Here is a 27964-nt window from a genome sequence, read left to right as displayed (position 1 = left end):
ACTACCCGGAACTACTTGTTTTCATGTCGATCTGTGGTCCTCTGTCGTTGTAAGTACTCAATTAGTGAAAAGCGATTTTCTTCCTCGGTGACTTGATCTCGTTCATTGTATGTAAGGACAAAGTGGAAACGGGTGTCGGTAAATAGATCATACGAATGAAATAGAACGCCACCTTTTGTGACCCTTTTGTGGAGTGGTGTTTTTTGTTGTTTGCAAAGTACACGATCGAGATCTGTTGAGAATCTACTTGGATAAAATTAAGAAGTGCTCTGGAAAATAAATACGAAAAAGTCCTCAATTTCTGAGAGTGCGACGAAAATTTGATCGCAAAAACTTCAAATTCACTTTTGCATTTTGGCGCGCTGAGTTGGGGCACGTGACACTTATAATAATGACGTGGCTTGTAAGCTCTTTGCTGGGGGTCGATGAAGAATTCAAAAGGGCGGCCTTCGCTCTACAGCGAGCCGGATGGATTTGTGAAGGAGGGAAGAATCTTTGAGGAATCTTTCGCCGTGCATGGAAACGCAAGGCCATCCAACAATCCAAAGCTTGCAGAACCCTCTAACGAACCTTATCGAACGGTATGGTCCGGTTATTATTGGGTTCTTGGGCTTGTGAATTGTGATTTTCGTTCGTGAATAGTTGTGCGTGTCACCGCCAAAAATGGCGTTGGCAGTGTAAGATGGCGTTGAAGTGACGCGGACTTTTTTCTCGCTCACGAGAAGGTTTTTACGTCTTCCAAAGTAGCATAAACTGTGTCTAAAGTTATTCTGCACATTTTTGTGCCATTTTGGAGACTACTTGGGTAAATTCGAGGGCGAAATTGACGAGGTTGTATTGCATCACCTCTAGGCCCAGCTCAGCTTTACAGTCTGGTCTCACTAATGAACATAACTCTGCCGATTCATTGAATGGATTGCGATCAGAGACGAGCCCCGAGGGGCTCGGGAAGCGAGTAAGGCGTTTATCACACAAGTACGACGATTTTGAACAACAAACAGTGGTAAATATTACTGTAATCCATTTCGTTGTTCGTTGCCTTCGCTCGAGCAGCGTCTTAAGCTTGAATTTATAATTTGATGTTTGGTATAACATGCGAAACCGAAATAAATTCTACACGAACTGTTGTTTGTTCTAAATGTCTTTTGTAGCGAGGAATGACTCAACCACCAACAACCGGCCAAGAGCCAAAAGTTTATCGAACTACAAACCAACTCCAGTATTTGTCGAAAACAATCATGAAGGCGATGTGGAGGCATCCATATTCCTGGCCGTTTCACGAACCTGTGGACACTGTGAAATTGAATTTGCCGGTTAGTATGCGCTGAAATCACACTTAAATTATCTGTTCATTCCTTTGCAAGACGTTGTTGACTGGAGGTCTTGTGGTTTTGTAGGATTACTACACGATCATAAAACGTCCCATGGACATGGGTCAGATCAAGAGAAAGCTAGAAAACCTCGAGTATTCCTGCAGTCAAGAGTGTATAGATGATTTTCGCCTAGTGTTCAACAACTGCATCACCTATAATAAACCAGGAGAGGTGAGATTTTAGTTTGCCAATTGTATTTTCGTTTTGTGTGATTCCCACACCACAGAAAATACAGAAATTTTTTGATATTTGAGCTGAAAAGTCAAGAGGAAATTGAATTAGGTTGAATATATTTTTGACGAGAGTTTTGACAGCATTTGAATTAAATTTGCATTTGTTCTTCAGTGGCTCAAGGCTATTTAAATCCCCAGGAAAGCACAACTTTAGTGGAGATAATTTAGTAGTATGCCTTCAAACTGAGTGTACATGAATTGATTGTTAGCCAAATAATTGTTGTCCAAAAGTCTGCTGGGATAATATTCCAGTCATCAAAACAGAATAGGATTCACTTGTTAAGTAAATTTTTTGACTTGAGGAAGTGAGCAGTTAACAGTATGTAAAACTACATTTTGATTTGTAATGGTCTTGTTAAAACAGATTGTGGGACAATTTCCCTATAGTACTTTGGACAGAGTGAAAGTAGTGAATAAAAGAGGAAATACATATTCCATGCTCTGGTGATAATGATGGAAATTGACTGACCTGTGGCATGTTGCCATGGTGTTTTTTAATCAAGATAAAATTCAGTAGTTCATCGCATTTGACATCATTGTTCCAGAGTATGAAGGAATCCAATCAACTACCATACACTAATTATCATTTTTTCTTTGAATGCACACATGAGATAGTAAGTTTTAAAACTACGAAATCCACCATGACAGTATAATGTTGTCAGTTTCCATGGATGCCATGTAAATACAATTAGCAGTAATAATTTAATGGTAGTTTTATATACGTGTAGATTGCTGTAACATAGTGAAATACTGTAGATATTTCTATATATATAGTTCAGCATGCATCTCACTTTCCTTGCAAGTTATTGCCCTAGTTTTGAACAACTACATGTATCAATAATCACATTCATGAAAATCTGACATGACAAGTCACAACTGAAAATCCAATGATGTTTGGCTCATTAACTACCACCAAGGTTGACCACTGAAAGAGAAGGGTTAGGGTGAGGTTTGGCAGGTGGGGTCTCCCATGCCTTCCTTTTAAAAAATATGCAATGTTTCCTTCATTATATAATTGCTTTTCTCCTATAGGATGTAGTCCTCATGTGCCAGACACTGGAGAAAGTGTTTAACCAGAAACTCGCTACCATGCCTGCTGAGGTAAGGGTGATGAATGGCCTTGTCACAACTGAGAGAATTCAAAAGGTTATCTACCACTGTAAATAAAAACTGCCCTTAAATGTAGGAAATAGGGACTTACCTACACATGCATTTGTTGAGGCAGTTGAGGCACAGGAATACCAAGATTGATTGCAGGGGTGTCAGTTGATTGTATTGCCCTGTAATTTCCAGCAGTACTCGGAGTGGGTAGTGATACTCTAACATACATTGTATCCTTTAGGGCAGAGTAGCTATTGTCGCAATGTTGTTAGTGTCAGGATTCCCCCAAAATAGTGTTAATCTGTGATTTAGATTCACTGTTTCTTTGATAATGCCAGGCCTCCACTGTGTTGTGACAATTATTTGTCAAGAAGGACTCTCTTGATCTCTTGACTTTCTTGTACAGCTATATAATAAAAAAATATTCTGTCTAGGAACTACATATAACTTCTAATTTCAACTAATAGTTATAACTCTGTTCAAGTTGTGCAATATCAACAGTATTGACTGTGTTTTTTAAAATTGTTATATTTTCTGTAGGAATTCGAAATTATCCTAGGACCCAACAAAAAGGCTATGCCTGGTGGACCTGGAGCAAAAAGAGCCAAGAAGGGTGGTGTGACATCGGTTAAAATGGAGCACATTCCAGGTTATTATCAATGACATTTTGTGGATTATGTGTGCTGAATTTGTGTATCTTTGCCACTGTGCTAGGGAATTTGTAAGTCAAGTAGTCAACATTTAGAGTCACCACAAACCCTATATCTCTGTGGAGTCAACAAGCTTAGCTCACTCCTCACTGTCCTTGTACATTAAAAAACCATCTCGAAAGCCTGATTACATGAGGCATTCAAGTAAGGAAAGATACAATTACATTGTAATTGGCTGTTATTTACATAATTTCGTCATCTCATTTTAGTTGCTCCAGATAGTACTCCAATGACAAGTTTGCCGTATGCCACCCCACCCGTGTCGGTAACTGCAACTACAGCACTTCCAACTCCTGTGGATGCAACTACTGTACTTCCCTCCCCTGGTATTTTGGCTGCTCCTGCTTTACCTTCGGCTGTTCAGCCTGCCAAGGTTGGTAAATATTCCTTCTGAAAGCACACTAGAAATCAGATTCTTTCAAATCCTTTGGAAGCTTTGTTTGCTGTAGATATATGCAAGAGAAATATAGGAAGAAGAAAATCAAGTTCTCTTTAAACTTACATTAATTGCCTGAGAGTGAAGATTGAAGGACTCATCAAAAAAGCAAAGGCTAAGAGAAACATGTTACTACTTTGATTTCTTAACCAGCTTTGAACTTCAGTGACTAATTAACAATTAGACTACAAGCTGGAGTTTTCTATGAAACAATTAGATTATGAGCTCAAGATTTCCATTGCTTGATAGTTGACGAGGGTGCAGCCCAAGTCAACCAGCTCGCATAGAAATGGTGAGTGAATAATCTAATTGTTTTAGTATAAGTCTACTAGTGGTTCAAAACTTTATTTAAATCCTGTTCACAGACACTTCGAAAATGCCAACAAGCAGCTGTCATTTTGTTAACAAGGGCACACCGCTACGCTACTCACTATCTGTCACAGAATAGATAGTGAGTAGTGTAGCCAGCCAATCAGAGAACATTATTCGTGATAGAATGCCAGTAGATTTTACTAAAAGAGAATAGTCAATGAGGCATAGCCAAGTTGACTATCGCTCATAGAAAGTGAGATTCAGTAGTGTTATTGTTTAAGTAGACACTCTAAAGGACAACAGCACAAAACCTACAATTTTGTGTACGTGTAATCCTAAATCCTTGTCTATCAGGGAATAGAAATTGACAAGACAACCAATCAGATTTGCAGATTTCCAGTAGAACAGCTGAGTGGGTACTGGACTCCATTACTAAATCCAGTAACTTAGTATTTGATGATATCTGTTTGTAGGTCAAGAAGGGGGTAAAGAGAAAGGCTGATACTACGACCCCCACAACTCCTGTTAGTGGAATGGGTGATCCCATGCCCTCTGTCAAGGCAAAAGCAGCTAAAATACCAACTCGAAGAGAGTCTACTAGAACGGTGAAAAAACCAAATAGAGATTTGCCCGAAGAGCCACAAGTGGTAGGCAATATAAAAGTAAATGAGACAAATAATTTTTGTACACGTAGTTTGCTATTTGTTATACAGTTTCATTCCTGGTTTAGAAGAGTGTTCTTTGTGTGCTGTATTTTCTCTCTACAGGTTTCTTTGGGAATAATAATATAATTGTTATTGGTGCACAGGTGTAATAATAGTGTCAATTTGTAGGTTTCCCGTGGCATGACCATTAACAATAATTAACAATTAATTACTATGAGCCCAGTTCTACTACAAACAAGTAATCCCTTACCAGTCTTTAGCAACACTGGTTTTTGTATGCAGGTAGTGGGAATTTGAAAGTTGGTAATATCCACACTTGGTATGCTTTGAATGTGTAAGGGTGCATTTCTTTAAGAAATCCAAGATTGGATTCTTAAATCCGAAAATGGAGTTTGCATTTCTTTTCTAAACAGATCAATCCAAGATCACTCAGATCATGGCACATCAAAGGAAAGAATTCTTGCTCAGAGTGGATTCTTCAGTTCCTTTGACACACCATGATCTGAGTGATCGTGGATTAATCTGTTTAGAAAAGAAATGCAAAATCCGTGTTAGGATTTAAGGATCCAATCTTGGATTTTCTTAAAGAAACGCACCCTAAGTGACATATCTATTTCTGCTATGCAGATAGCATTCTTTGCTATAATTATTTTTGTAATTCAGGATATCATATTTGTTTCAGTCTCGTGGCAAAAAGAAACCATTGTCTGAGCAGCTTAAATACTGCAGTAACATTATAAAGGAACTGTTTTCCAAGAAACATGCTGTAAGTAAACAACAGTTTGTCATTCTTATTGAACAAGTTTGAATTAACATGGTCAGAATTGACTTGAAGATGGTTTTGTAATTTTGGTTACTTACTTATCATAAAGGCTGTTCCTTCTTATTAACTACATTTCTTCAATCTTAGCTGAAAGGGCCCTAGTCAGCCACACCTTTGTTTTTGTTAACATGTGAGAGTTTGGCCACTATATTTAATTCGGGGCGTGTCAAAACAAAGGAAATCACTATGAAAATACTAAAGATAAATAAACATACTGTTAGGAGCACAACTTAAGTAAAGCAAAAAGATTTCACTTCACCATGCAATATCAATAATTTTAATGGCATTGAAAATGGTGGAGGCTGACTTGGGTCCTTTAATATTGTACAGTTAGATACAACAAATAGTCTGTAAGTTAGTCACAAAGTAGAAAACAGCTTTTCCCTGTTTGGATGAAAAAATATGCCCTGGTATTGACTGGGGTTCATAAGTGAGTTTCAATTGAAATTGAGAACTTTGTTTCCAAGTTTTTTGTATTACTGTAAATTTGATTGACAATAATTATATTGAGGTCATGGCCAACTAAAAAATTAATGATGACCTTTGCAACAAACATGGCCAAAATAAGCAGAAATTCCCTGTACATGGATAAGCACTTGTACCCATTGAACTGATGACCATAGGCTTGATAAAACATTTTTTAATTTTTAATTTAATTTAATGAACTGTTTGGAAACTTATTTTAGGCATATGCATGGCCATTTTACAAGCCTGTTGATGCTTCTACTCTTGGATTACATGATTACCATGATATAATTAAGCAACCAATGGATATGGGCACAATTAAAGTAAGAAAATTCTCTTACATTCCTTATTCCATTTCTGTTTTCGCATTGGTCAAATTGTGTTACTACCTTTTAAGTTGATGATTTGCACAGCTTATTTTACAAATTCATCAACAGGTAAAAATGGATGCAAGAGAGTACAATTCTTCATCTGAATTTGCTGCTGATGTTCGGCTCATGTTCAGTAACTGCTACAGATACAATCCTCCTGACCATGATGTTGTTAAAATGGCAAGACAACTGCAGGTTTGTGACAACTCGTCAGGTTGTTTTGATGTTCCCTGCAAAATTCCTTTAATATTTGATATTTGAAGTTAAATAAGTGACATTGTAAATCATCTAATATCTCGTCTTTGTTGATTCCAGAGGTTAAAGAGACCTCAGACTGTTGTTTCAGTCTTTAGCTCTGTACCTTCTTTTAAATTATCCTGTTTAATATAGGTGCCTTTTAACTTTACCATTCAATACCATGCAAACTCTGGAGGTGGAACCCAGTTATTAACTAGTGATTGCATTAAAATTGCTACCCAGAGCCAATTTCAGTAACAAAAGTAGCAACAGATGAACTTCCCAAAAGAGGGGATAAAGTTAAACGATAACACCACAGATAAGACCCATTGTACCCTTTGAAGTTAACTTCTTTGTTTCCTGCAAAGTTTTTATGATGATGGCAGTGTAAAATAGAGCCATTTTTGAGAACTACCCTTACATGTCATGAAAGGCATAACACTGTCACTCTTTATTACTGCGCCTTTCAATAACATGCGGACTCTAAAATTCCAAGCTCAACTGACCAGTGCGTTTTTTGCTACCATCAATCAAATGTTTGGCGGCTCCTCCCAGCTTTCAATTACTGCTGAGCATGCGGTAATCAAATCAAATCATTGAGCACAGTTCAGACATCATAGTCAGAAGCTGGGAGGAGCCGCTGAACATTTGATTGACGATAGCAAAAAACGCGTTTGTTGGTTGAGCTTTGAATTTAAGAGTCTGCTTGTTATTGAGAGGCGCAGTAATGGGGTTTCACTTAAGTGTTGTAGGAACTGTAGAGAGGATAATAAGAACTCAAATACAGCTGTAGATTAACTGATTTTATTTTGTTTCATATTAGCCTTTGCAATAACATCAGTTCCTCTTTTGTCTGTTGATAGGATGTGTTTGAAATGAAATTTGCCAAAATGCCTGAGGAACCTGAACTTCCTCCTCCGCCAATGATAGAACCTCCTGAACCAGAACCAGAGTCTGCGGCAACCCCACCATCATCTTCACCACCATCTGAGGATAATGAGGCTGACAGAGCTGAACAACTTTCTCAGCTTCAACAACAGGTACTCCACTGTTTGCTGAGTTTGCAGTGTTTTAATTCTCATTTTTCAGCACAAACAAACAAAAAAGATATGCTTTTAATGAAATAGTTTTTTTATATTGATTAGACCTTTAGATTTCTAAAGCACCAGTACAGTTAATCCTGCTTAATCAACTGGGCTGCATAGGTTAACAATTAAATTCCTGGTTCTGTCAGCTTTTAGTTGGGTTAGAGTAAATAGTGAGATATGCAGATCTTAGTAGGTAACCATGTTTCAAGGTGAGAATGTCTTCTTTTTTGACAGCTCATATCAGTTCATGAACAACTGAGCAAACTTACAGGGGAAACTGTTATTGTGACAAACAAGACAAAGAAAAAACCAGAGAAAAAACCTCCAAAGAAAGAAACCAAACAGGTGGCCCCGCCACAGCCAAAAAGTCAACCTAAACAGAAATCCGCAGCCAAAGCTCAAGCAGCCCAAGCTCAACCTAAAGCAGAAAAGCCAGCTAAGAAACAGTCGGCATCAAAAAGATCTGCAAATAGCAAGTAAGTTGGGCAGGTTCTGTAAAATTTGGAGTAGAGTATAGTGGGTCAAACAGAGGTTTGCCTGGTTGCTTATAGTCTAATTTTGCTTGATTTGAAAAATAGGATGGCTGCTAAAAAGAAAACATTAGAAGTGGATAGTGATGATGAAGAAGATACTGCAAGACCCATGACGTACGATGAAAAAAGGCAACTTAGCCTGGATATCAACAAGCTTCCAGGTTGGTTAAAGTCATTATTTTATGTCATTTCTTTTATTTAGTTGATGGGTTGCCCTTTGAAACAAATTTACTGATTACCAAAATAGTTGTCCTGAGACACACAATTTACTCATTATGTAAGTTACTGCTGCACACCGTGGATCTATAATTTTCTTCCACATGTAAACTGATTTACTTGGTGTAAATAGGAAGATTATATGATGCTACCTACAAAACAATAATAACATCCCTATTTGTAGTTCTTATCTTGGCCCTTTTCCTCTTGTGTAAATTAGGAGACAAGTTAGGAAGAGTGGTGAACATCATCCAGTCCAGGGAACCTGGTCTGAGGGACTCGAACCCAGATGAAATAGAAATAGACTTTGAAACGCTCAAACCTTCAACACTGAGGGAATTGGAAAAATATGTTCAGCAGTGTTTGAGAAAAAAGGTTAAACCTCAAACAAAGAAGGCCAAGAATGCTGAAGAACGAGAAATGGAGCAAGCAAAAAAGAAGGAGGAGCTTGAAAGACGACTTCAGGTATGTAGTAATAGTACTTTTAGTAATTATACTGGTAAGGATATTTGTATGATTGTCATGTAAAATAAAGTGCTCCTGTTATGTATGTAAGTTGTTTGTATAATGTTGTAAGTTAGATGTGCTAGCTGCAATACAGGGGTTCGGCTGACCGCGTGACTCCTTTTCCTCATCAAGGATGTAAGTGGCAAGCTTGGAGGCACAGGGCAAAAGAAACAGACCAAGAAAGGTGAGCTGGCCTTCTATTTCAAAATCTGTTCGACCAGACCAAAGTAATAAACTTGTAGTCACTGCACTCGTAAAATTTTCCAACTTTGGTGTATATCACAAACTGTAACTGAACCTAAGTTTGTTTTGTGGTTTTCAAAAGGAATCGTGTAGAAAATGACATACATGCATGATTTAAAAACATCAAGAAAGTTTGGAAGAAATTAAAAGTTATTGTAAACATAAGCTTAAGGTGAGGGTTTATGTAGCCCTGCACTTTTGAGTTCCTCCAAACTTCCTCAAGTGCTTGCTCAGGTTATGCAGAGTACTGCTCAGAACTAAGCGAACATCCCACGCATGTTATTAACACACCCCTAACGCTTTAAAGTGGCCTGTGCGTTTTTGCCAGTGTGTTAGGGACAGATGTTTTTGCAAACATATTAGCCTTTGTTCTTCGTAACCAATATTCCTGTAGTGGTGCAGTGTTATGGCAAACAAAGCATGACTCCAGCTCAAACAAATGTGTGATTTATGTTTGGAAATTCCACGCTTAGCGAGATTCAAATCAAAACACAGCGAATTAACAAGTGCAGTTGGAAAATAAGGCTCTGTACCTCTTCTGCTGAAATAAGGTGTCCTGATGTTGACAAGATGACAAAAAAATTCAAGCACTTTCACATCAAACCCCGACTAGTTAGCCCGAAAATCTGAACACGTTCACCTGTATAAGCTCTGTTCTCAAAAATTTCTTTGTGTTGGATAGAAATAACGACATGCACTTCGACAAAATAAACAGCAGATTAAAAGCTAGACGATTTCAGTTAACCCAACACTCAAAAAGGAGAAAGTCTTAAATTATGCGAGAAGGAAAAGACAGGGCTCAAAAAAATCCCCTTCCAGTTGTCCAGGACAAGTAGATTTTCCTCTCGGGCAAGTATAAACTTTCTCTCCTTACTCACCCATGGACAAGAACCCGGGTAAGCTGTCCTCAAACTAAATTTTTGATGACGATTGAAACAAGTAAATTTTAGACACAAGAATAATCAAGTGTTAAGCTGAAGTTTGACGAAGGTTACAATTTTAACGCGTTGTTTAGTCGATTGTGCGACTCACTTCAGAAGTGGTTACCTAGCACATGATAAAAATCTGCCCCGATCAAATTTCTTTCCAGGATTAAAGGAGCTGTGAATGAAAATTAAGACCATTGCAGTGTTTATCTCTCGCAGATGTGAAGGCTGATAATTTTACAAGAGATGTTTGACATCTTGATATTTCCTTTTTTCACTGTTAATGTATGGCACAAGGAGTCAAACAAAACAATTTTGTTTCATTAGTTTTCTTGCTTATCTGGGACTTGGGGACATGCATGCTTTGAGAAGAGATATCGCAAACCAAACGTTGAATTTTACTCTCCACAAGACAAGCCACAATTAAATTAACAAGATTGGAATTGGAATATTAATGTTGTGTCACTTTCGTTTCAATGATGCGCCAAGTTTTTATTTTGGATTTTCATCTTGAAATAACTTGTTTACGGTTCATTTTGTGGCCCAATTAGTTATTGTCTTCTTCAAGCGTCATGAAAACTTCTTGGTCACACCACTTCGATACCTCAAACTTAAAGAGCCTGTTTTGTTGTTGGTTGTTTCTTTTATTTCAAAACCAAGCAATTTTATGCATAGGAAAGACACCAAATAGTCATTATTGGTTAAAACTAGTTGTAAAAATCTCTCCTGTTTGCATTTTCAGATTCACAACGTGCTGATCATTCTGTCGTGGATGTTGTAGGCAGTGAGCCTCGGCCATCAAGACTAAGTGAAAGCAGCAGCAGTAGTGGTAGTGGCACAAGCAGTAGTTCTGATTCAAGTTCAAGCTCTGGCTCATCTAGTTCAGCAAGCAGCTCTGACTCAGAATCAGGTAGTGAAGAGTAAAGACTTGCGGCAACAGCTACAAAAAATTTGCTGAAAAGGAGTTGCACATTTATTAGTTAGGAAAAAATTATAGCTGTTTTCAGTCATGACAATAGGGATGCCAAGTTGAAATGATCTTTGTCCGCATGATTTTTTTAGTGTAAATAGTGTACAGTGGGTTCTTGCAATGTCGTTGTAAGTTGCTGAATAAATCGTTCATTGACTGTTTAAAAGTGTTTTCAGTAGATAGGTACACAATTAACCAAGTTAAACATGACCATAACTACTTACATCTGTAAAAACGTTGCTAATGCAAGTTTGTCATAAAATATCAGGAAGAGCTTTTCCAATCCCCATAAATATGAACTCAGAGCTGACTGGACTCTTGCTGTCGTCAAATTCATGATACATTTGAATGGCTGCCAGGCAGTGCATTTGTAATTCTTTTGTGTCTTACAAATATCGTAATTAGCAAAATAAATTTGTATTTTACCATGTTGGATTGTTTGTCATTTGTACAGTTTTAGAGTTAGTAGCTTGGAGAGTTTAGGTTGTAACCCCAGGTCAGGTGGATCTAATTTGGTTTCTTGTTCGACAGAGTCTGGTGGTGTGAGCCACAAGACTTCTCACAGTACTGGAAAGGTACTTATGATTTCATTCACTCCTTTGGCATTAGCCATTCCCCTCCTTGTCTTTCAACACCTTAATCTACACATTAGCCACTCTTGCAAACTTTTAAAAAGAAGCCATTTATTTTGTGCTCTTTGTCTTACATATTACATTGCATTTCTTTTTAGTTGCACAGTTTCACATGAAAAAAGAAAAGATTTAGAAAGGTTTTCAGAATTGGAGAGCACTGAGATTGATTGTACGTTGAAGCTCACTTCAATTGCTTGCAATGTTCAAAAGTTTAAGAATCACCCATTCATTTCTGAAACACTTCCTTCACAACCTCATATTTCTTCTGACTTGGCTGTTTGATACTAATGAGTCAGATCTCATTCTGTTCCTCCTGACATTGCCAGAACAAGTCTGCTGGTCACACATCCAAGGCGACACCAACGCCGTCCAAACCAGTAGCAAGTCATGTGACCCAGCCTGGTATGTCTGCTTCCCCTCTTTTACATTTTTTAGTTCTCAAATCTACCATTTCTTTTGAATCCCAGAACTTCTCTAGAAAAGCACACTCCTCTTAAAACCCATGTGTTTATTTCATTCCAATTATCTACCAGAACTAAAGCTACTGGTTTTATTTGATGTGCCTTGTTACCCTTCCCTTATTTTTTCAAAAGAAATGGTCGATTTGAAATACCTCCTTGTCTTGTTTTAAGATGTTGATTTGTACTCAAATTTTGTCTTTGGACATGTCATCCTTTTTCAAACTCAGGAGAAAAATCAAAGTCATACTGCTAGCATTTCTCAGAAATTTCAATAACCCGAGGTATTTTATTTTTGTTTGTGGTAAGCATGACCGCAAGCTTGTAGCGTGGTATGCTGAATCTGTTTTATCTACAAAGTCGAGTTTAACTGAAGAGTGTTCTTGTAAAGTTGTTAAAAGAACACACCTGTAAACCCTTCAAGCCCATGGGTGTTCTCCACTAACTTTATCTCCTTGCAATGCCGATACATATACACTATGAAGCAGAGAGGTGATGACGAAAAAAGAAAATACCAAATACTCCAAGATCCTTTCAACTGTGTTTAAAATAGGTGTATGGCAATCAGTTTGGAGTAGTCTTTACTCATTTACCCTTAAAATTGACTCTGTATCAACATTAAAGCTTGCACATGACAAATTAAGAGCAAATCAGCATTTGACCTTTAAAAATTTCACGTGTATGAACATCAAAGCTTCCTCATGTCAAATCTAGTGTATATCAGCCTTGACGGAGGACAACCCATTTAGCATAGCAATGTAACTGGACGTTTTCACAAAACTCTTATACAAGAATTGTGAAGGTTTTTTGAGGAACTCCAAGTTAGAAAACATTTTCTTTTCAATCTGAATTGAACCCACGCTTTTAGTAAGCTAGGCTCGTACCCAGAGTCTTCGTTACCCTTGATCAGCAGTCGGGGAGCAGTTGACACTGGAATGTTCTGATTGTAAGTCTGCAATTACTGGACTGGCTGAATTGCACATGCTAAGCTGACAAATGTGTGGCTCAATCAAGCTTGATGTTTTATTGCCCATTTTGTCAACTTTTTGCCATAAGTAACAAAGATTCCCATTTCTGAGATTGATTGCAAGCCATTTTCACTGTAAGCCATCCTCACTTCCTTGTCGGTGAATTCTGTAATGGTTGAGTACTGTTGTCCAAATTAAACCATATATTGATTTATTCTTTGAAGCTTCTCAGAACTGAGCTTAAAAAGATTGTCAATTACTTGAACCACCTTAAAGGCAGACAAAGAAAAGAGGCCTTTAGGCTAGAATAAGTTGTCATCTTGTTCCCATACTGCCTTTTCACCTACAAAATAAAGTTTTCACATCTTTGTGCTAGCCGTTTAAACAAGTTGTCATCCTTTCCACTCCATTTTTCCATGCCTTCTTTTCCCCTCAACTGACTTTTATTTTTCTTATTTGGTTTTTATACCCTTGTGTGCAAGGGATTGAAAAGATGTTCAGCGAATCATTTCTTCAAAAAGCTGGTGTAAGTACTTTCAAAATATGGGTTTCCCTTTTTCTTCTCACAAAATACATTGTTGGTGAAGTAGTGAAACTTGTGCCAGCTTCTTTTCATGTCGATTTCTGGGATGTGTTCAGAATTTTGGATCCACATTGTGATCATTGTATAAAATAATTATTGTTGATGTAAACAAAATCAATTAGGCACCCTCTAAAATGGACTCTTTTTATAGATTTGAAATGTGATGGCTGCAACCCTTTTAAAATAGCTGTTCAGGATTGCATTGTCACAATAGCGTCAACCTGTTTGCCACAGAAAGTAAATGAAATGATTCTTACAGGAATCTGTCAATTGTTCTTATGCTAAAATCTGCAGTTTTAAGTGTGACATAAATAGACAGAGTTTACTCACTTTGCATTTTAAACAAAAGAATGGTAATACAAATGATTTGTCTTAGTGATACCCATCTTTTCTTGAAATGTTTAGAGTTTTTTATTCTTATGGCAACAGGCATTAAATTCTTCTTTTGTACCAAAAATCACTGAATAACTTTGAAGCATAAATTAAACAGTTGACTATGATTATCTTGTCAGCGCAGTGATAACTTTATGGTTTGAAGTTTTCCTGTCGATCATCTCGTCTGTAAATGGAGGTTTCTAAGAGATCATTTCATGAATTACGGTGATCATTGCTGATGAGACCAAAATTCTTGTTTTCATGCATGGGTTAAAAATTTTTGGAGAAGGTACCTTTTGTTTCCTTCTTGCTGTCTGACAATGCACTGACGATAATCTTTGAATGAAACAGTGTGGTGCAATGCAAAATGGGACTTTTGAAGTTCAGGTTTCCACCAAGCATTTTTTATTTGTGAAGCTTTGATTTCTGGTTTTTGCTGAGTAGATAGCTCCCAAAAGAATGTGAAATGCAGATTGCTTTGTCCTTCACACCTGACAATTGTACCTTATTCTTGAGAAATATATAATAATTATTGTTCTATTAGGGTCACAATAAAAGTTTGATTTTCCTCACTGATTGTCACACAACTTTTAATGTTCATGATGAGGATTTGGCGGCACATCACACTGTTACCTTTTTGGAAGTTACATTTCTTTTCATCACCTTTCTGCTGTTCAATTAATGCAGCTCAATATCATAAAGCAAAATTATCTTGGGAGCTGTTAGCTTGGGAGTCTCAAGCCTGTTTCTTACTGCTTTAGTTGTGCCACCCCCCAAGCCTACTCCAGTACCAAAGCCTCAGGAGAAACCTGCTGTGGCCAGTGCTGTGTCAACCACTTCTCCTCCCACACCAGCAACAAGTCATCCCCCTGCAGCAACTGTGGCACCTCCTAAACCTTCTAGAGTTGGTCCGACAAGCATCCCTTCAGCACTGTCAAAGTTGACAGCTAAACCTGCAGTTTCTACAGCACACAAGCCTACACCCACCAGCACCACCACGACACCCAAGCAGTCAGTCTCATCATTTGCAAGGACAGCAGTGACAACAAAGGCTACTGCACCAGTCACACCAGTCAGTACCACAACAGCTACTGGGCTGCTCAAGGATAGAGCACCTACTGCTGTTGCCACTGCAGCTCCAGCAGAAAAAAAATCAACAACTTCACGATCAGGTGCTGTTCTGCTTTCAAATTTAACCTGATTTTCACAAGTGCTCTGCCGTCCTTTTGAAACTAACAAATTCTCTAAACAGTAGAGTAAAGAAGTACATGCCTGTTTTTTTGGCCTGAATTTTATCAGCCTCCTCAAGTCATTTTTGCCGAGTTCACCACTTTGTTTCTAATGACATCTTTACCCTGATTGTCACCTAAGAGGATGGGCAATCTTCAGATGAAACTCTAATGCAAATGAACCACCTCCATACTTAAGTAGCACCCAACCAGCTCATCATTCACCAAATGTACCCATTTACTTGCAAGATGAAACACTTCTATGGTGTTTGAAAGTATTTACTCTAGAGTGTATTTTACTCTTACTCATAAATGTTAACCAGTACTTTCCCTCCCTGGTGTTCACAGGATCTAGTGGTTTGACATTCACGGTAGGAGAGTTACCAGGTTCTCTTGCCTCTATTGGTAAGTTTCCAAATATATATATTTTTTCAGATCAATTTTCTTTTTCACTTTTCTTCAAACATGAGGGATTTCCTTTGAGGATCGAGGTTTAATGATTTTTGTATTATTCTCTTTCTAGGGCAAAGGAATGAAAATCAAGCTACAAAGAAGGTATGTAATAACTTGAAAGATCAAAAGTTGATTCCCCTTACTTTTGCCATGCAAGTTATGAGAAATTGGTAGTTGATCAAGAAAATATCCTATGGTTTTTGATTATCGTCACTTGTCTCTGATTTGAAATTCCAAGCAAGGCCCAGACCAAGAATTGCAGAATTCTGAAACTGAAGTGTGATTTAGCACTTCCATGTGGTAATCATTAAGTTTGTTTTTCAGGATTTGGCCCCCAAGGCAATTCGTCAAGTACCGTCTTGGTCCAGTTTGAGTAGTTCAGGTTCATCTCTGTCCCGTCCTGTGTCATCTGCAAGCAGCTTTGAAAAGTTTCGTCAGCAAGCAAGGGACAAGGAGGAACGGGTAAGTTACAAATCAAAACAGTTTTGAATCTGAGTCTTGAGACAGTACCAAAACAAAAAATTGTGAAACTGTACATGCTAGAGACGAGGTCTTGTATGTGTTGTCAGTAGTAGTAACAGGAATGATTAAACTTGTTTGGTATTGTCTGGCAAGACGTTCATCATCCTCTCACTGTGTTTGGAAGCTATTTTGTGAACAGTTTTGATTTAATCATTCCCAACATCTTGCAGTTGTTGTTTTTTCATTTTGAACAGTAATTTTGTAATCCAGAATGTTACTAACATGTCTTGCAGCTTTTTTTTGGAGTTTTTAAACCTTTATCTTTATCTTGATATCTAACAGGAGAAAAACTTGAAAGCTGAAGAGGAACAGAGACGCCAACAACAGGAACGAGCAGAAATTGAAAAGTTGCGCCAAGCTGAGGAAAGAAAAAGGTACACACATGCATATACTTTTTGATAGGGCAGGTCAAATATGCCAACCTTGGGGCTGATGTGGACCTGGCATAAAATCCAACTATCCTAATATTTATACAAAGCAAATCTTAAAAATATAAAGATCCAGGTTTTTAGAACTAATCAAACATGCCGCTTTTTTCAATTTTTTTCAAATCGGATATGGTCTAGAGACCTGGAGCCATTTTTAAGTCTTCCATAAAAAAGTTGCAAGAATGAAGCGTCCCTGATTACTTTAGGGATGGCATTCTATATGATAGGGCCCCTATACCTTGTGCTATTTGTACCAAGTTCACTGTTATACCGTTTTGGAGAAAAGTCATTCATGCCTCTCAATTTATAGTTATTAACAGTGTTACCTATCCCACGCAGTTGCTCAAGGTAAAGTGTTATTGTACACCTGGTAGATTTACCCTGTAAAACAAGAGCTTAACTAGCTGGAACTGATGGTCTCTGAACTTTCTCTAGTTGTGTTATTGTTTTTTCGTCTACTTGTAACAAGAGGTGCTGTTATATATGTAAACATTAGGGAAAAAGAAGAAGATGATGCTTTGGAGCAAGCTAGGCAAAATAAAGAGCAAGAGCATGCCAAGCAAATGGAGAAGATGAAGAGAGAACGAATGAGAGAAGCTGAACGGCGCAAAAGAGAAGCTGTAAGTGAAAATATAATAACTTTTTCTCTAGGCACACACAACTTTCTCACACAAGACCTGTCCAACGTTCAGTACCAGAACATCTTAAGCATAGTGTTCTGGTGGGATGTTAGACAAATAGGTTGGAGATGCCTCCTTATTGTGTCAGATAATCTCAATATTATTGTTTTTAAGTAAGAAAATTTCTGACCACCAAAGTCATCTGTGACATGTCAAAAATTTTCTAACTGATGTTTCGTGCACAACTATTCTAACCAGCCAACAACACCAGTTGGTACAACTTCATATTGTCTCCATACAAGATATCATCTTGAACAAATTTGACTTACCTTAGGTTGCCGAACAGATGACAAATTAAAAGAAATCAGTAATTGATATTACAGTGACAACTCTTGAACCATGTACACTCGAGATATTTTTTGTTTAGCTCTTATTAACCGAGCAGGAGGTCTGTATGGGAGAATCTTGACCTAGGTCGTGAGAACAGAACGAACGCAGTGAGGTCTGCACACGTGACCTCGGTCAAGATTCTCCCATACAGACTGACTAAGCTCGGTTAATAAGATGTTTATTATATGGCAAACAAGAAAAATTTAATTCGTTTAATGTAACTGGGTTGTACAAGCTGACATTTTGCTTGCGAACGGTGATGACCCAAACTTAATTTGGCCAAAGTTTGCTCGTCCTCTATACTTTTTTCATCATCAGGCTCAGTTTGGCACTTGCATAAATAAATATTGTTAGAAGAAAATAGTCAATATTTTTGCATTTTAGTTTGAAACTTTTTCACCGCAAAATGTAACCAGTCTAGATGCCGGTCTAGATGGGAAAATCTAGTCTGCTTTCAATATCAATTTCAGCCAATCAAATTCATGAATTCGGTAGTTCCCAGTCCTTGTGAGACAGCCATATAATAAATGTTTTTTAGTGACCATAGAATGAGGGTTATTTATATTGACAAGAAAGAGTATTTTTACATTTGTACACCGTAAAAATGCTCATCTTTTACATTATATGAAGAGCCTTCAATGTACAGTCAACACACTTTCATACCTGCCTCACACATACAGCAAATTACTTGCTTGAGGTGGAAAGAGTATGCATTTGTAACTAATCACTTGCAATTTTCCTGTATCTGTGTTATCCACAGCTGGCTGGAACAATTGATATGAACCAACAAAGTGACATTATGGCAGAGTTTGAAGGAACAATGAGCTGAAGTTGTGTTCAAAGAGAGAATTGACCATATTGCGCCATTGCGGGCAACTGAATTGTCATTGCAGCCACATTCTTAATTGGATAAAGGATGCAGAAAGCAAGTGTTCATGTACTAAGCCCCCAGCAGTCAACACTTCTACAACTAATTAAGGACCACAGGTTCAAGATATCCCATGAGCTGGCATTTATAGAAGATCTAATGAACCTAAAAGTTTGAATGAATGAACAATTTTTACCTTATTTATAGCTTTTATATGTTCCTGATTGCATTGATCCTAACAAAGGAGTTTTTTCAAAGACCTTATAATACTGAATTCTGCCATAGCTGATTAAAAAGTGTCAGAAGAAAGCAAGCAAACCATTTTCACTGTAACTGTCTGTTACTGAGAGATCTTGTTAATACTGACTAACAACAGAAAGGTGTTAGTGGTAGAGGAGTGAATTTATTGTTTTGTGTGTATTGTTGGAAATTACAAGGTAATTCTTTGTCTTGTGTTCCTGTAATTTGACAAGTTTTAATAAGAAAGAGTGGATGCACTAATGATAGCTGGATTATCTACATTTTTTACTCTTTTTTTGTAGTTTAAAATGTTTAGTAGAGGACTTAAAGATAATATTAAACTGTTAAATTTTTGATGATTAAGAGTTAGATTAGAAGCAACCTTGTGTTTTCTGTTAAATATTCCGTAGACAATACTTCAAAATAATGTAATTTCAAATATATTGCCTACATCCATAAGCTTTTCATTGGGTTTACTCTCGTGCTTCTAGAATGTTTTGGCTTGGCCTTGTGTACTTATATATCCTACGCAATGAATGTGATTGTTTCTGATAGTTGCTTGGATGGCTTCAGTTATAGTCAAGTTAACTTCAGTGTTGTAAAATTCTGGCAGAATCACAGAATTCAAAATAACTTCATAATTAACAGAAAAATTGTCTACCCCAATAGACAGCATTTTAGCTTGAAGCTAGTGAATAATTATGTTTGACATTCTGCAACAGCAAACAAAAATTAAAAAAAAAAGAAAAAGCAAAAAAATTTACAAGTTAGAGGAGATAAGAAAATAAGAAAAAATATCACAAATACAGTAATTACTTGTCCCGTCAGAATTGCAGTTCGTGATGGTTGTAGTTAATGTAAATGTACACTTAATGCAAAACTACAAGTAAAAGAAAACTACCAAAAAAAACTAGAACAAAACAAAAACAGTTAATAAAGAACAAAAAAAGTTCAAACTGAGTCGTGATAATTGATTTACTTAAGTCACAAGTGAGCTTTGTGTTAAAATGGCTGAACACAGTTTTTGATACCTGTGTTTCGTTCACCTTTTTCTCTAAAACCAACGATCCTTCGGTCGCCAAAAATGGCAACACACAAGTGAACAAAACAAACTTTGTTTTTTCGTATATGCCATTGCTATGGCAACATGAATGAATATAAACAGGCCTTTAAAATCGGTTTTGTTTGTTTGCAGAAAATCTAGTCATTGGATTTTCTTTATCATTTGCATGCAGCAAGCTTGTAATGTTGCTCACAAGTTAACCCTATTTTAATAAGTTTAACAGAGAGCTCTTTAATTATCCCTTGTAGAATGTGAACTGGAATATCTAGAATTTCCTTTGTTAAATTTCAATTTTTTCCATCTTCCGATTACTTACTCCCTGAACTATTTTCATGCCAAATTTTGTGAATTCAATTGAGTGGTTCTCGAGAAATGGCGGATCTCTGAGAAAGCCATTCCACATTCCATCGCAATTTTTTTTTTACTTACTACATGTGCTGCATTTAACTGGGTTCTTTCGGTAACAAAGAAAAATCTGAGAATTGCTGGGTTCTTTGCGTTATAGGGTTGTCACGCAACACTCCCCCCCCCCCCCAGAAGTGTTGCGTGACGACCCTAACAACCGCTGCAAAGGAGACTAGTTAAAAGTCCTACTGAAGGAAAAAACCAAAATAGCTAGTCCAAATAGTTCCTGTAACAGTGAAATATACAAACAACTCTTGAAATTAATTATTACTTTGAAAAATGAAGGTGAACTGTTCATGATCCTGTTGTGCTCTGAACAAATGATACCAGTGAAAAAAGAGAATTGAATTAGAATTAAAAAGACATAGAGAACTTGCAATCACAAAACACTTGATGCAGGCATCCAAGGTAATCAAATCCCTGAACATTCCAAAGATCTCTTTTTTTCTTTAATACTATTGTCATCCCACTTTATGCACTGCTAGAATCCCATGGTGGAAAGAAAGTTTGGAGAAAATACTGTTGGGAGTAAGTGCCAGTTCTGTTGGATTCCATATCCACTGTTTCTATTTGTAACTGTAACATAGCATACTGGAAGCAGTAACTAAATAATATGTTTATTTCAGTGTCAGAGTCTTAAGCACTGCTGTGCTAGTTGAGGTCTGCATCACTATAACACTCTATCACTACAACATCACGTACAGTCAGTGTTCCATAACAACCCTAAAAATTACATCACCTTGATCAAAATGCAGTCCTAAATGACACTGAACAAATACCAACATTACAACTGAACAATAGTAACATAGCAACATTGGTGTTTACAAACAATTACATAAGAACTAATTTTCCTAAGGAGAGAAATTTCACTGTTTGGAAACACTAATATGGCTAAGGTGATGTCATGAAAACTCTCCATAAATAATAGTAATAGGACTGAGTGGAGTCCAATTCAGTCTGTAATCATACGAGTGAATAACAAAATCGGACGACCATGAAGCAGGAGTCCGATTTGTTAATCACGAGTATGATTACAGAATGAATTAGATGACACGATGTCCTGTTACCAGTTAATCAAAACTATGACAAAATTCGAGAAACGAACAAACCATCGATTGAGCACTGAACGATAAAACGTTGTTATGAATGAAAAACAGCAGTTTACTCAAACTGCACCGCAACAGTGCATGCAAAATGACGTGCACTGTCCAATTACTAGCATGATGTGTACTGTCCAATTGATGCTCAAATCGGGCTGCTGATAACCAATCATGTTCAAGAATTTTGTTATAGTTTTGATTAAGACAGGTGGAGCACCATGACTCTTTACCCAGACTGCATCTGCAGATAATGTTCTTGCCAATTTTTTTCAGTATGCTTTGACAGCATATCAGGCTAGTTTTGTCAAGCCACAGTTCACACACACACTTCCCCAAAGACTTCTCTGCACCCCACATTAGCCTTGGAAACAAGGCTACACGTTAAAGAATGGGAAGAACTGCATTTTTTCCATACCTCATTTCACAAACCAGTCTTCAATATCTTCATATGCAGATCCAGGATTTTTCAAGGGTGGGTGACTGGTATCTTGGGGTTCCAGAGTCAAACGGGCATGCACCAAAAACGTGACAATTTGATAATTGGAATCTACTGGTAATTGAAAACTATTAAACCAGAAGTACTAGCAATGTCACAAAGAAATTATCATGAGGTACCTGTCCTGAGTGTTTCCCTATATTTCGGCGATAATATTCACATTTTTCTTATTTTTCTTATTTTTTGTTCTTCCAAAGAGGGGTGGCTAGCTGCCCAATTTATCCCACCTTACCCCACCCCTAAATCCACGTCTGTTGTTACCCTTCATCAAATCAGGGGTTTTCATTTGGGTACCATGTGACCACAAAGAGAATATCACAGGTAAACGGTACAGGTAAGACAACTTTAAATTTAATATGGCTTGCAAAATTATGGTAACAGCATACTTGCAAAATGCTCAACCAAAGTGTTAATCCAATATTATTTCAACAAATTTAATGTTCAATTACTTACAAATCTGGCCTATCTATTTGCTAACGTGATAGCACCAAATGTTAACACCAAATTTTGTATTACCGTTTTATATAAAATTTCATCATTATTAAATATACAAACACTGAATTTTAAACAAAGTACACAATATCTTTCAATATGCAAATGTACAAACTCTACAGAAGTTAAGCTTAAAACTCTTTGCATAATAGTCATAAATTTACATTTTACAATCACAATGAACAGAACAGGCAACTGTCATAAAAATGGTGTCCATAATCATAGTAAAGAGGAAGAAGGAGTACAGCACTATAGATATGAATGCAGGTTTACTTGAGTGTACTGTTATCAGATCCTTGGCAGATCATCAGTACTTTTCAGTTCTGATTACCAGCAAGTTTTCATTTGATACATGTGATACTAACTACACATTTGAAAGCACAGAACATAAAAAGCCATAATAAATTAGCTTAGATATCATATTGTTAACAGGTTTATTCAGACAGTTGCCTAGTTTGTCCAGCTGTGTCACAGAAACATTACAAACATGGTCCTTGTTAAACACAACAGACCATAACTTAAAACTACATTAATTTTTACAAATCACCAATTTCTTCAATTCCTTCACTCTCAGTGACCAAGGCCCGCTCCAATATCACTTGACCTTCCTACAAGTATGGTGCAACAGAACACAGTCAACTTAAAAGGGGTTCAATATTGAAGTCCACAGGATGGTTTGCCACGAGACAAATGCAATGATAGCTATTAAACTTCAGGGTTTAATTCCAGATAAACGTTAATTCTGTTTAAAAACAACTGGTCGGCATCGACAAAACCTGGACCAGACCGGACCGGATCACGGACCAGATCACGGATCGGATCACGGACCGGATCGCGGATCGGATCACGGATCGGATCACGGATCGGATCACAGAAAAAAAAAAAGTTTTAAAGAAAAAAAACAATCAAATCGTTTCTAAGATCATAATAAATAAAAAATAAAAGTAGAAAACTAAAATATGTTAAATAAATATAAGAATCCCGAATTTGACGCAATGACATGTTAATTACAGAGAATGACAAGAGGTCATTTAAAAAGCCACATAAGTGCCTAATTTAGGACAAATTTAAATTGTAATGAACAGGCAGATGTAGTTATATTTGAACGTTAGTTGGCTCAAAGTTTGGGTGAACCTCCCATTCTCATTTTTGAAATTGCTGTTAGTATCAGTAGCTAATTCTCGGCTACTTTTTCGTGTCAGATGTGAGTGTTACAGTTAGCGTTACAGTTGATGAGAAAGCTTACGTACGAAAGCTTAGGGACATGACTTGCTTTAGAGGAGCTACGTCACGATTTGCGCATCTTGAAAAAACTAGCCTAGTTTTTCAAGTTCGTCATTTGCAGTCCTCGTTAATCTTTGGCATCCTTAACGATCCTCGTTCCGTTTTGATTTGTTCTTGCCTCTTAAGTGCTTTCTATCCTAGAACACGATCATTTTAGGTTTTATTCCACATAAAGGCAACTCTTTACGACCCTAAAAATGACTCTAAAACTTGTGACGTAACTCCTTAAATGTTGTTTATTCTCGGGTTGCATTATCGTTCACACTATCGATGTTATTCCTATAATTTTTTGTAAAACAGCTATATTTCCCTGAAATACAAATGGTTTGTTTCATTTTATTCCAGTATGAAATATCGCATTCCAAACTCACATCTTGCAAAAGTATAGATCTGTCTCAGAAACGGACCGGAAATTGTTTGAAATCATCAGGTGTTTAATTTTTTTAGTGTTTTTAGTTTTTGTGTTTCGATTCATACGTTCATCTTATTACCATGCTGACTCGTTTCATGACAGTTTACCTTTGATGCAAGCGAATATACGAAATATCATTTATCTGAACTGCGGAGAAAGATATGAAGACATGACCCAACAGCCTGAAAAATATTCATCTGTGACCAGCTCCCAGTTGGCTTGATATTATAAAAGAATAAAGGAATATCACAGCTGAATTAAATAAAATGTTCTGCTCACAGTAGTCACTCTAGTGTAATTTGCTCAACAAAATTTTGAATTTTGAATCTTGAATTTTGAATTTTGAATTTTTTTTCCTTGATCCGATCCGTGATCCAATCCGTGACCTGGTCCAGTCCGATCCAGGTTTTGTCGAAGCCGAACAACTGGTTACTGACAACATCAACTTTGGTTTTGACCCTGTTCCCTTAGGGCAAGAGCTTTGTTGTTGTTATTGATATGTTTTGTGCAGTCTCACCCACACAGGTTTTAATCCACAAACCTTATATTGTTGTGTTTCCTCGTTTGCATATTCCTGTAATTAAACAGAACAACAAAAAAAGGTCAAAGCCACTCAAGAATACGTAATGGCCTTATGGGGTTAATGTTTGAGTGGTCCCTCTTTTTCTTCTAAATTACAGCATTAAATGATTTCACAACATGTTTTAAAAACACAAATTACGCATCTAATTTATGACTTATTAGCTTACTTTGTTTTGTAATATGACATTTTATTCCATTTTGTTTTAATCTATTTCTGTTTGCTCTGTGTAATCTAATTTCAGACCCATTAAGAGAGGAAGGTTGCAATGGATACTAGTGGACACTTACATACATCCAGCCCAGTTTTGTATCACAGTTCTTGCAGAAAACATCCCGCACCATGTGCCTCCCAGTAAGCTACAAATAATTATTATGCAAAACCATTCAGTACAGTAAATAGACAGCAATCTTGGACAATACCGTGCAGTATAAGCTGATCAGACTGAAAAAGGATTTCAAAAAGATTATAAACTATATTTAGCTGTAAGATTGAATGGTCTGCTACTGGAGCCTTGCAAACTATATAGTTATACTTTTGTTGTACATGAGGACTCTGAATGCGTCTGCAGGGATCAGAGAATACAAATGAGATATTACTGAAACTGTTTATAATTTACGTTCTATATCTTTTTTTTCTTACAGTGCTTCTTCAGTTAGGTAAAGACTATGTTTTAAGATAAGAACTACTGAGAAAACAAAATATATGCATACCATTACTCTATCTTGAACTTCACTGTATGATAAATTGACCCTGTTGAAAAGATGTTACTGGGGTTTAAAACTCTGCTGACAGTCTGACACAGCTGTTTAGGTTCAATTTGTCTATCCTGTTAGCAGAATTCCCTTTAGCCATATAATAAATTGCTTTAAAACATTTGGATGTAAAATACACCACTTCTAAAATTCATAAGAAACGGGTGTCTGGAAAGCCCGAATAGCGAATAGCAAATAGTGCGAATAGTGGCGAACAGTCTCGAATAGTGGTGAATAGTGGCAAATAGTGGCAAATAGTAACAAATAGGGTACCCAGTATCTTGCAGTAAACCTCGTAACAACTTAGGATGGGATTTTTCCACTAAAAAGCACAGACGCTTATCAGGACAAAAGGTGTTTCTAAATGTAATTTCTTCTGTTTTAACTGCTGCAAAGCGTAAATACGTCTTTATTAGGTCATCCTTGCGTTTTCTGTTTTCTTAATGTCGGCGATGGACAGTCTACTAGCCTGAGTCCGGAGAAGAAAAGGCAATAAATTCACTGAAATTCTGTTGCTTATTTGGATAATTAATTAACGCTGGATATTAGATCTAAAGCGGTGACTATTGACGAATATTCGTCACTATTCGCCACTTTTCGCGACTGTTCGCCACTAACTGTACTATTTGAGACTATTCGCACTATTTGGTACTATTCGCTATTTGCGACTATTCGCTATTCGCTATTCGGGTTTTCCAGACACCCATAAGAAACTTCATCTGGGACCTGCATAGCTGGGTGACATATCTTCCTTATCCTCACTATAGCTAGTGAGGGTCTATGTCCTCACTAGTAAGGATACTGATGACATAATTTCCCGCTTTCTGATGGTTGATTGTGCAAATAGTCAGTTTGTCTACATAATAAAGAGCAAATTACATAGTGGCTTAAAAATATTAATTTGAATTTTGAGTGTTATGAAACAATAAAATTTTTAATCCCAGACAGCTGCACTTGTTTGTAAAATTTTTGTTTTACCTCTTGAATATAAAATTTATATCTTTGCACCACCATGTAATATTCTCTGTAAAATTTATTTTTGACAAAAACCTATGTTTATAATGATGTAATTATGTAAAGGACACTCACACTTTTTTGAACAGGAATGCTCTTCCAGTTGCTCCATTAAACCTCTGATCATCAAAATATCAAAAAAAGCATTAGTTTTACCTGTCCAAGAAAAGGCTTGATTAAAATCAGGAATAGACTTCTGGGCATTTAACAAGAAAGTGGAGCCATCAAAGGAAAAGCGTCAATGTTGAGAAGAAAGTAGATCTGTGATAGATGGCATGCACAGAATCCCTTTTATATACGGTTTGAAACTCTCCTGGTGGTAAACTACCCTTTGATCAGTTTTCAATTAGCGACCCATTATTGCGCAGAATTCAATTGCATGCACTGTAATTAGCGGCACTACAATGTCAATTATTAGACACCCAATGAAATTCTGTTCATTTTAAAAGAAATTAGTCTTCAAGCTTATGTTAATGAAACTTATGTAAAGTACATCTCAATATAGGTATTAAGTTACCTTGAAAACAAATCAAGCGATCTTTGTTTACTCTCTTTTTCCCATCGATTCTCGAATGTATTAAAGTAAGCCAAGGAGCAATCTGTATCATTTATTCCACAACATAGTTCTTGGCACAAAAACTGGCCTAAGATACTCAGCAGGATGTCCACTATTTATTATTCGCATACGTACCATGGATGTTAACTCCGATCGATTCGTCAAAGCAGTGTCGCAGTTCGCACAAGAATAAAGTGTAGTTCCACCGGGATGATCAAGAAATATACGACCCATGTTTTGAGTTCAGTTCGATAGGAATGGGACACACAAAACTGAAAAATTGACGACAAACACAGAAACCGAAGTATTTACCGCGAACTTCAATCTTTCCGGACCGTTCTTTGTTTTGGTTTTCAAGTCACGTGACGACTAACTGGATACTAAGAATATACGAGACACCATTGGTTACAAACGATTGATGATGTCACCTTTAGACAAATTGCCTTCCGGCATGCCGTATGCACGCGGGTTGTACATGTAGGGGCTAGCACTGCTTATGGAGTTTTTCCAACTTCGTGTCATTTTATTTTTTACACCAATCACCTGGTAAATCAATGAAGGAATTTTCAGTCATACCCCACCACGGGGCAACCCTACCTACGGCTAACGTATCAGCTTTGAATGCAGAAAATTTGGCATGTCGCTACGACTGCCAACTATCTACGTATTCTTTGCATTTCTTTCGTAGGTCATCGCTCAGAGAAGAAGTGGAAAACCTCTTTCGAAAAGCATATAGCTCTTTTAGGACTTTTTGTTTTTAAAGGTCCCGGAGGCCGGTCCCGGAAGTTTCAGAGAGTCCTGACATCATCATGTCCGCCAATCATACCAGCTT

General features: G+C 37.1%; 2 protein-coding genes across 4 annotated transcripts; one reads left to right on the top strand and one right to left on the bottom strand.

Annotated features, from left to right (window-relative positions):
* The first annotated feature begins 190 nt into the window (after positions 1-190).
* On the top strand, positions 191-19334 carry LOC145492652 (bromodomain-containing protein 3-like). 3 transcript variants are annotated; one of them, XM_081472077.1, is made up of 26 exons: positions 452-581; positions 853-1003; positions 1152-1313; positions 1398-1544; positions 2639-2707; positions 3248-3356; positions 3627-3790; positions 4639-4812; positions 5513-5596; positions 6340-6441; positions 6556-6684; positions 7590-7766; positions 8049-8290; positions 8393-8508; positions 8784-9028; positions 9203-9254; positions 10982-11149; positions 11741-11784; positions 12168-12243; positions 14987-15397; positions 15803-15859; positions 15978-16009; positions 16232-16369; positions 16712-16803; positions 17354-17477; positions 18628-19334. In XM_081472077.1, the coding sequence occupies exons 1-26, from the start codon at positions 517-519 to the stop codon at positions 18694-18696; spliced, it is 3399 nt and encodes a 1132-aa protein (XP_081328203.1). In that variant the 5' UTR covers positions 452-516; the 3' UTR covers positions 18697-19334. The 3 variants fall into 3 exon arrangements, with proteins under 3 accessions (XP_081328206.1, XP_081328203.1, XP_081328199.1); XM_081472073.1 differs by having other exon boundaries at positions 4639-4827; XM_081472080.1 differs by lacking the exon at positions 853-1003 and having other exon boundaries at positions 191-581; positions 4639-4827.
* Positions 19335-19628: 294 nt separating this feature from the next.
* Positions 19629-27899, bottom strand: LOC145492676 (protein yippee-like 5). The gene is made up of 6 exons (XM_081472086.1): positions 27268-27899; positions 26652-26695; positions 25521-25560; positions 25098-25166; positions 24769-24801; positions 19629-23139 (listed from the first exon to the last, which is right to left on the bottom strand). The coding sequence occupies exons 1-6, from the start codon at positions 27364-27366 to the stop codon at positions 23068-23070; spliced, it is 357 nt and encodes a 118-aa protein (XP_081328212.1). The 5' UTR covers positions 27367-27899; the 3' UTR covers positions 19629-23067.
* Positions 27900-27964: the final 65 nt, after the last annotated feature.

The sequence above is a fragment of the Orbicella franksi genome, chromosome 1 (genome assembly GCF_964199315.1).
Source record: "Orbicella franksi chromosome 1, jaOrbFran1.1, whole genome shotgun sequence".
Taxonomy (NCBI): domain Eukaryota; kingdom Metazoa; phylum Cnidaria; class Anthozoa; order Scleractinia; family Merulinidae; genus Orbicella; species Orbicella franksi.
The sequence above is the reverse complement of the archived record's forward strand: the minus strand, read 5'-3'. Positions and strand labels throughout refer to the sequence as shown.

Excerpts from the sequence above, each read along its gene's own strand:
- LOC145492652 (XM_081472073.1), top strand. The coding sequence starts at position 517 with ATGGAAACGCAAGGCCATCCAACAATCCAAAGCTTGCAGAACCCTCTA. Across the intron at positions 8,291-8,392 it reads AAAAGATCTGCAAATAGCAA|GATGGCTGCTAAAAAGAAAA; the intron begins GTAAGTTGGGCA and ends TTTGAAAAATAG. Across the intron at positions 11,785-12,167 it reads CTTCTCACAGTACTGGAAAG|AACAAGTCTGCTGGTCACAC; the intron begins GTACTTATGATT and ends TGACATTGCCAG.
- LOC145492676 (XM_081472086.1), bottom strand. The coding sequence starts at position 27,366 with ATGGGTCGTATATTTCTTGATCATCCCGGTGGAACTACACTTTATTCT. Across the intron at positions 25,561-26,651 it reads GCATTCCTGTTCAAAAAAGT|GGTCAATTTATCATACAGTG; the intron begins GTGAGTGTCCTT and ends TCTTTTCAACAG. Across the intron at positions 23,140-24,768 it reads AGGAAACACAACAATATAAG|GAAGGTCAAGTGATATTGGA; the intron begins GTTTGTGGATTA and ends CCATACTTGTAG.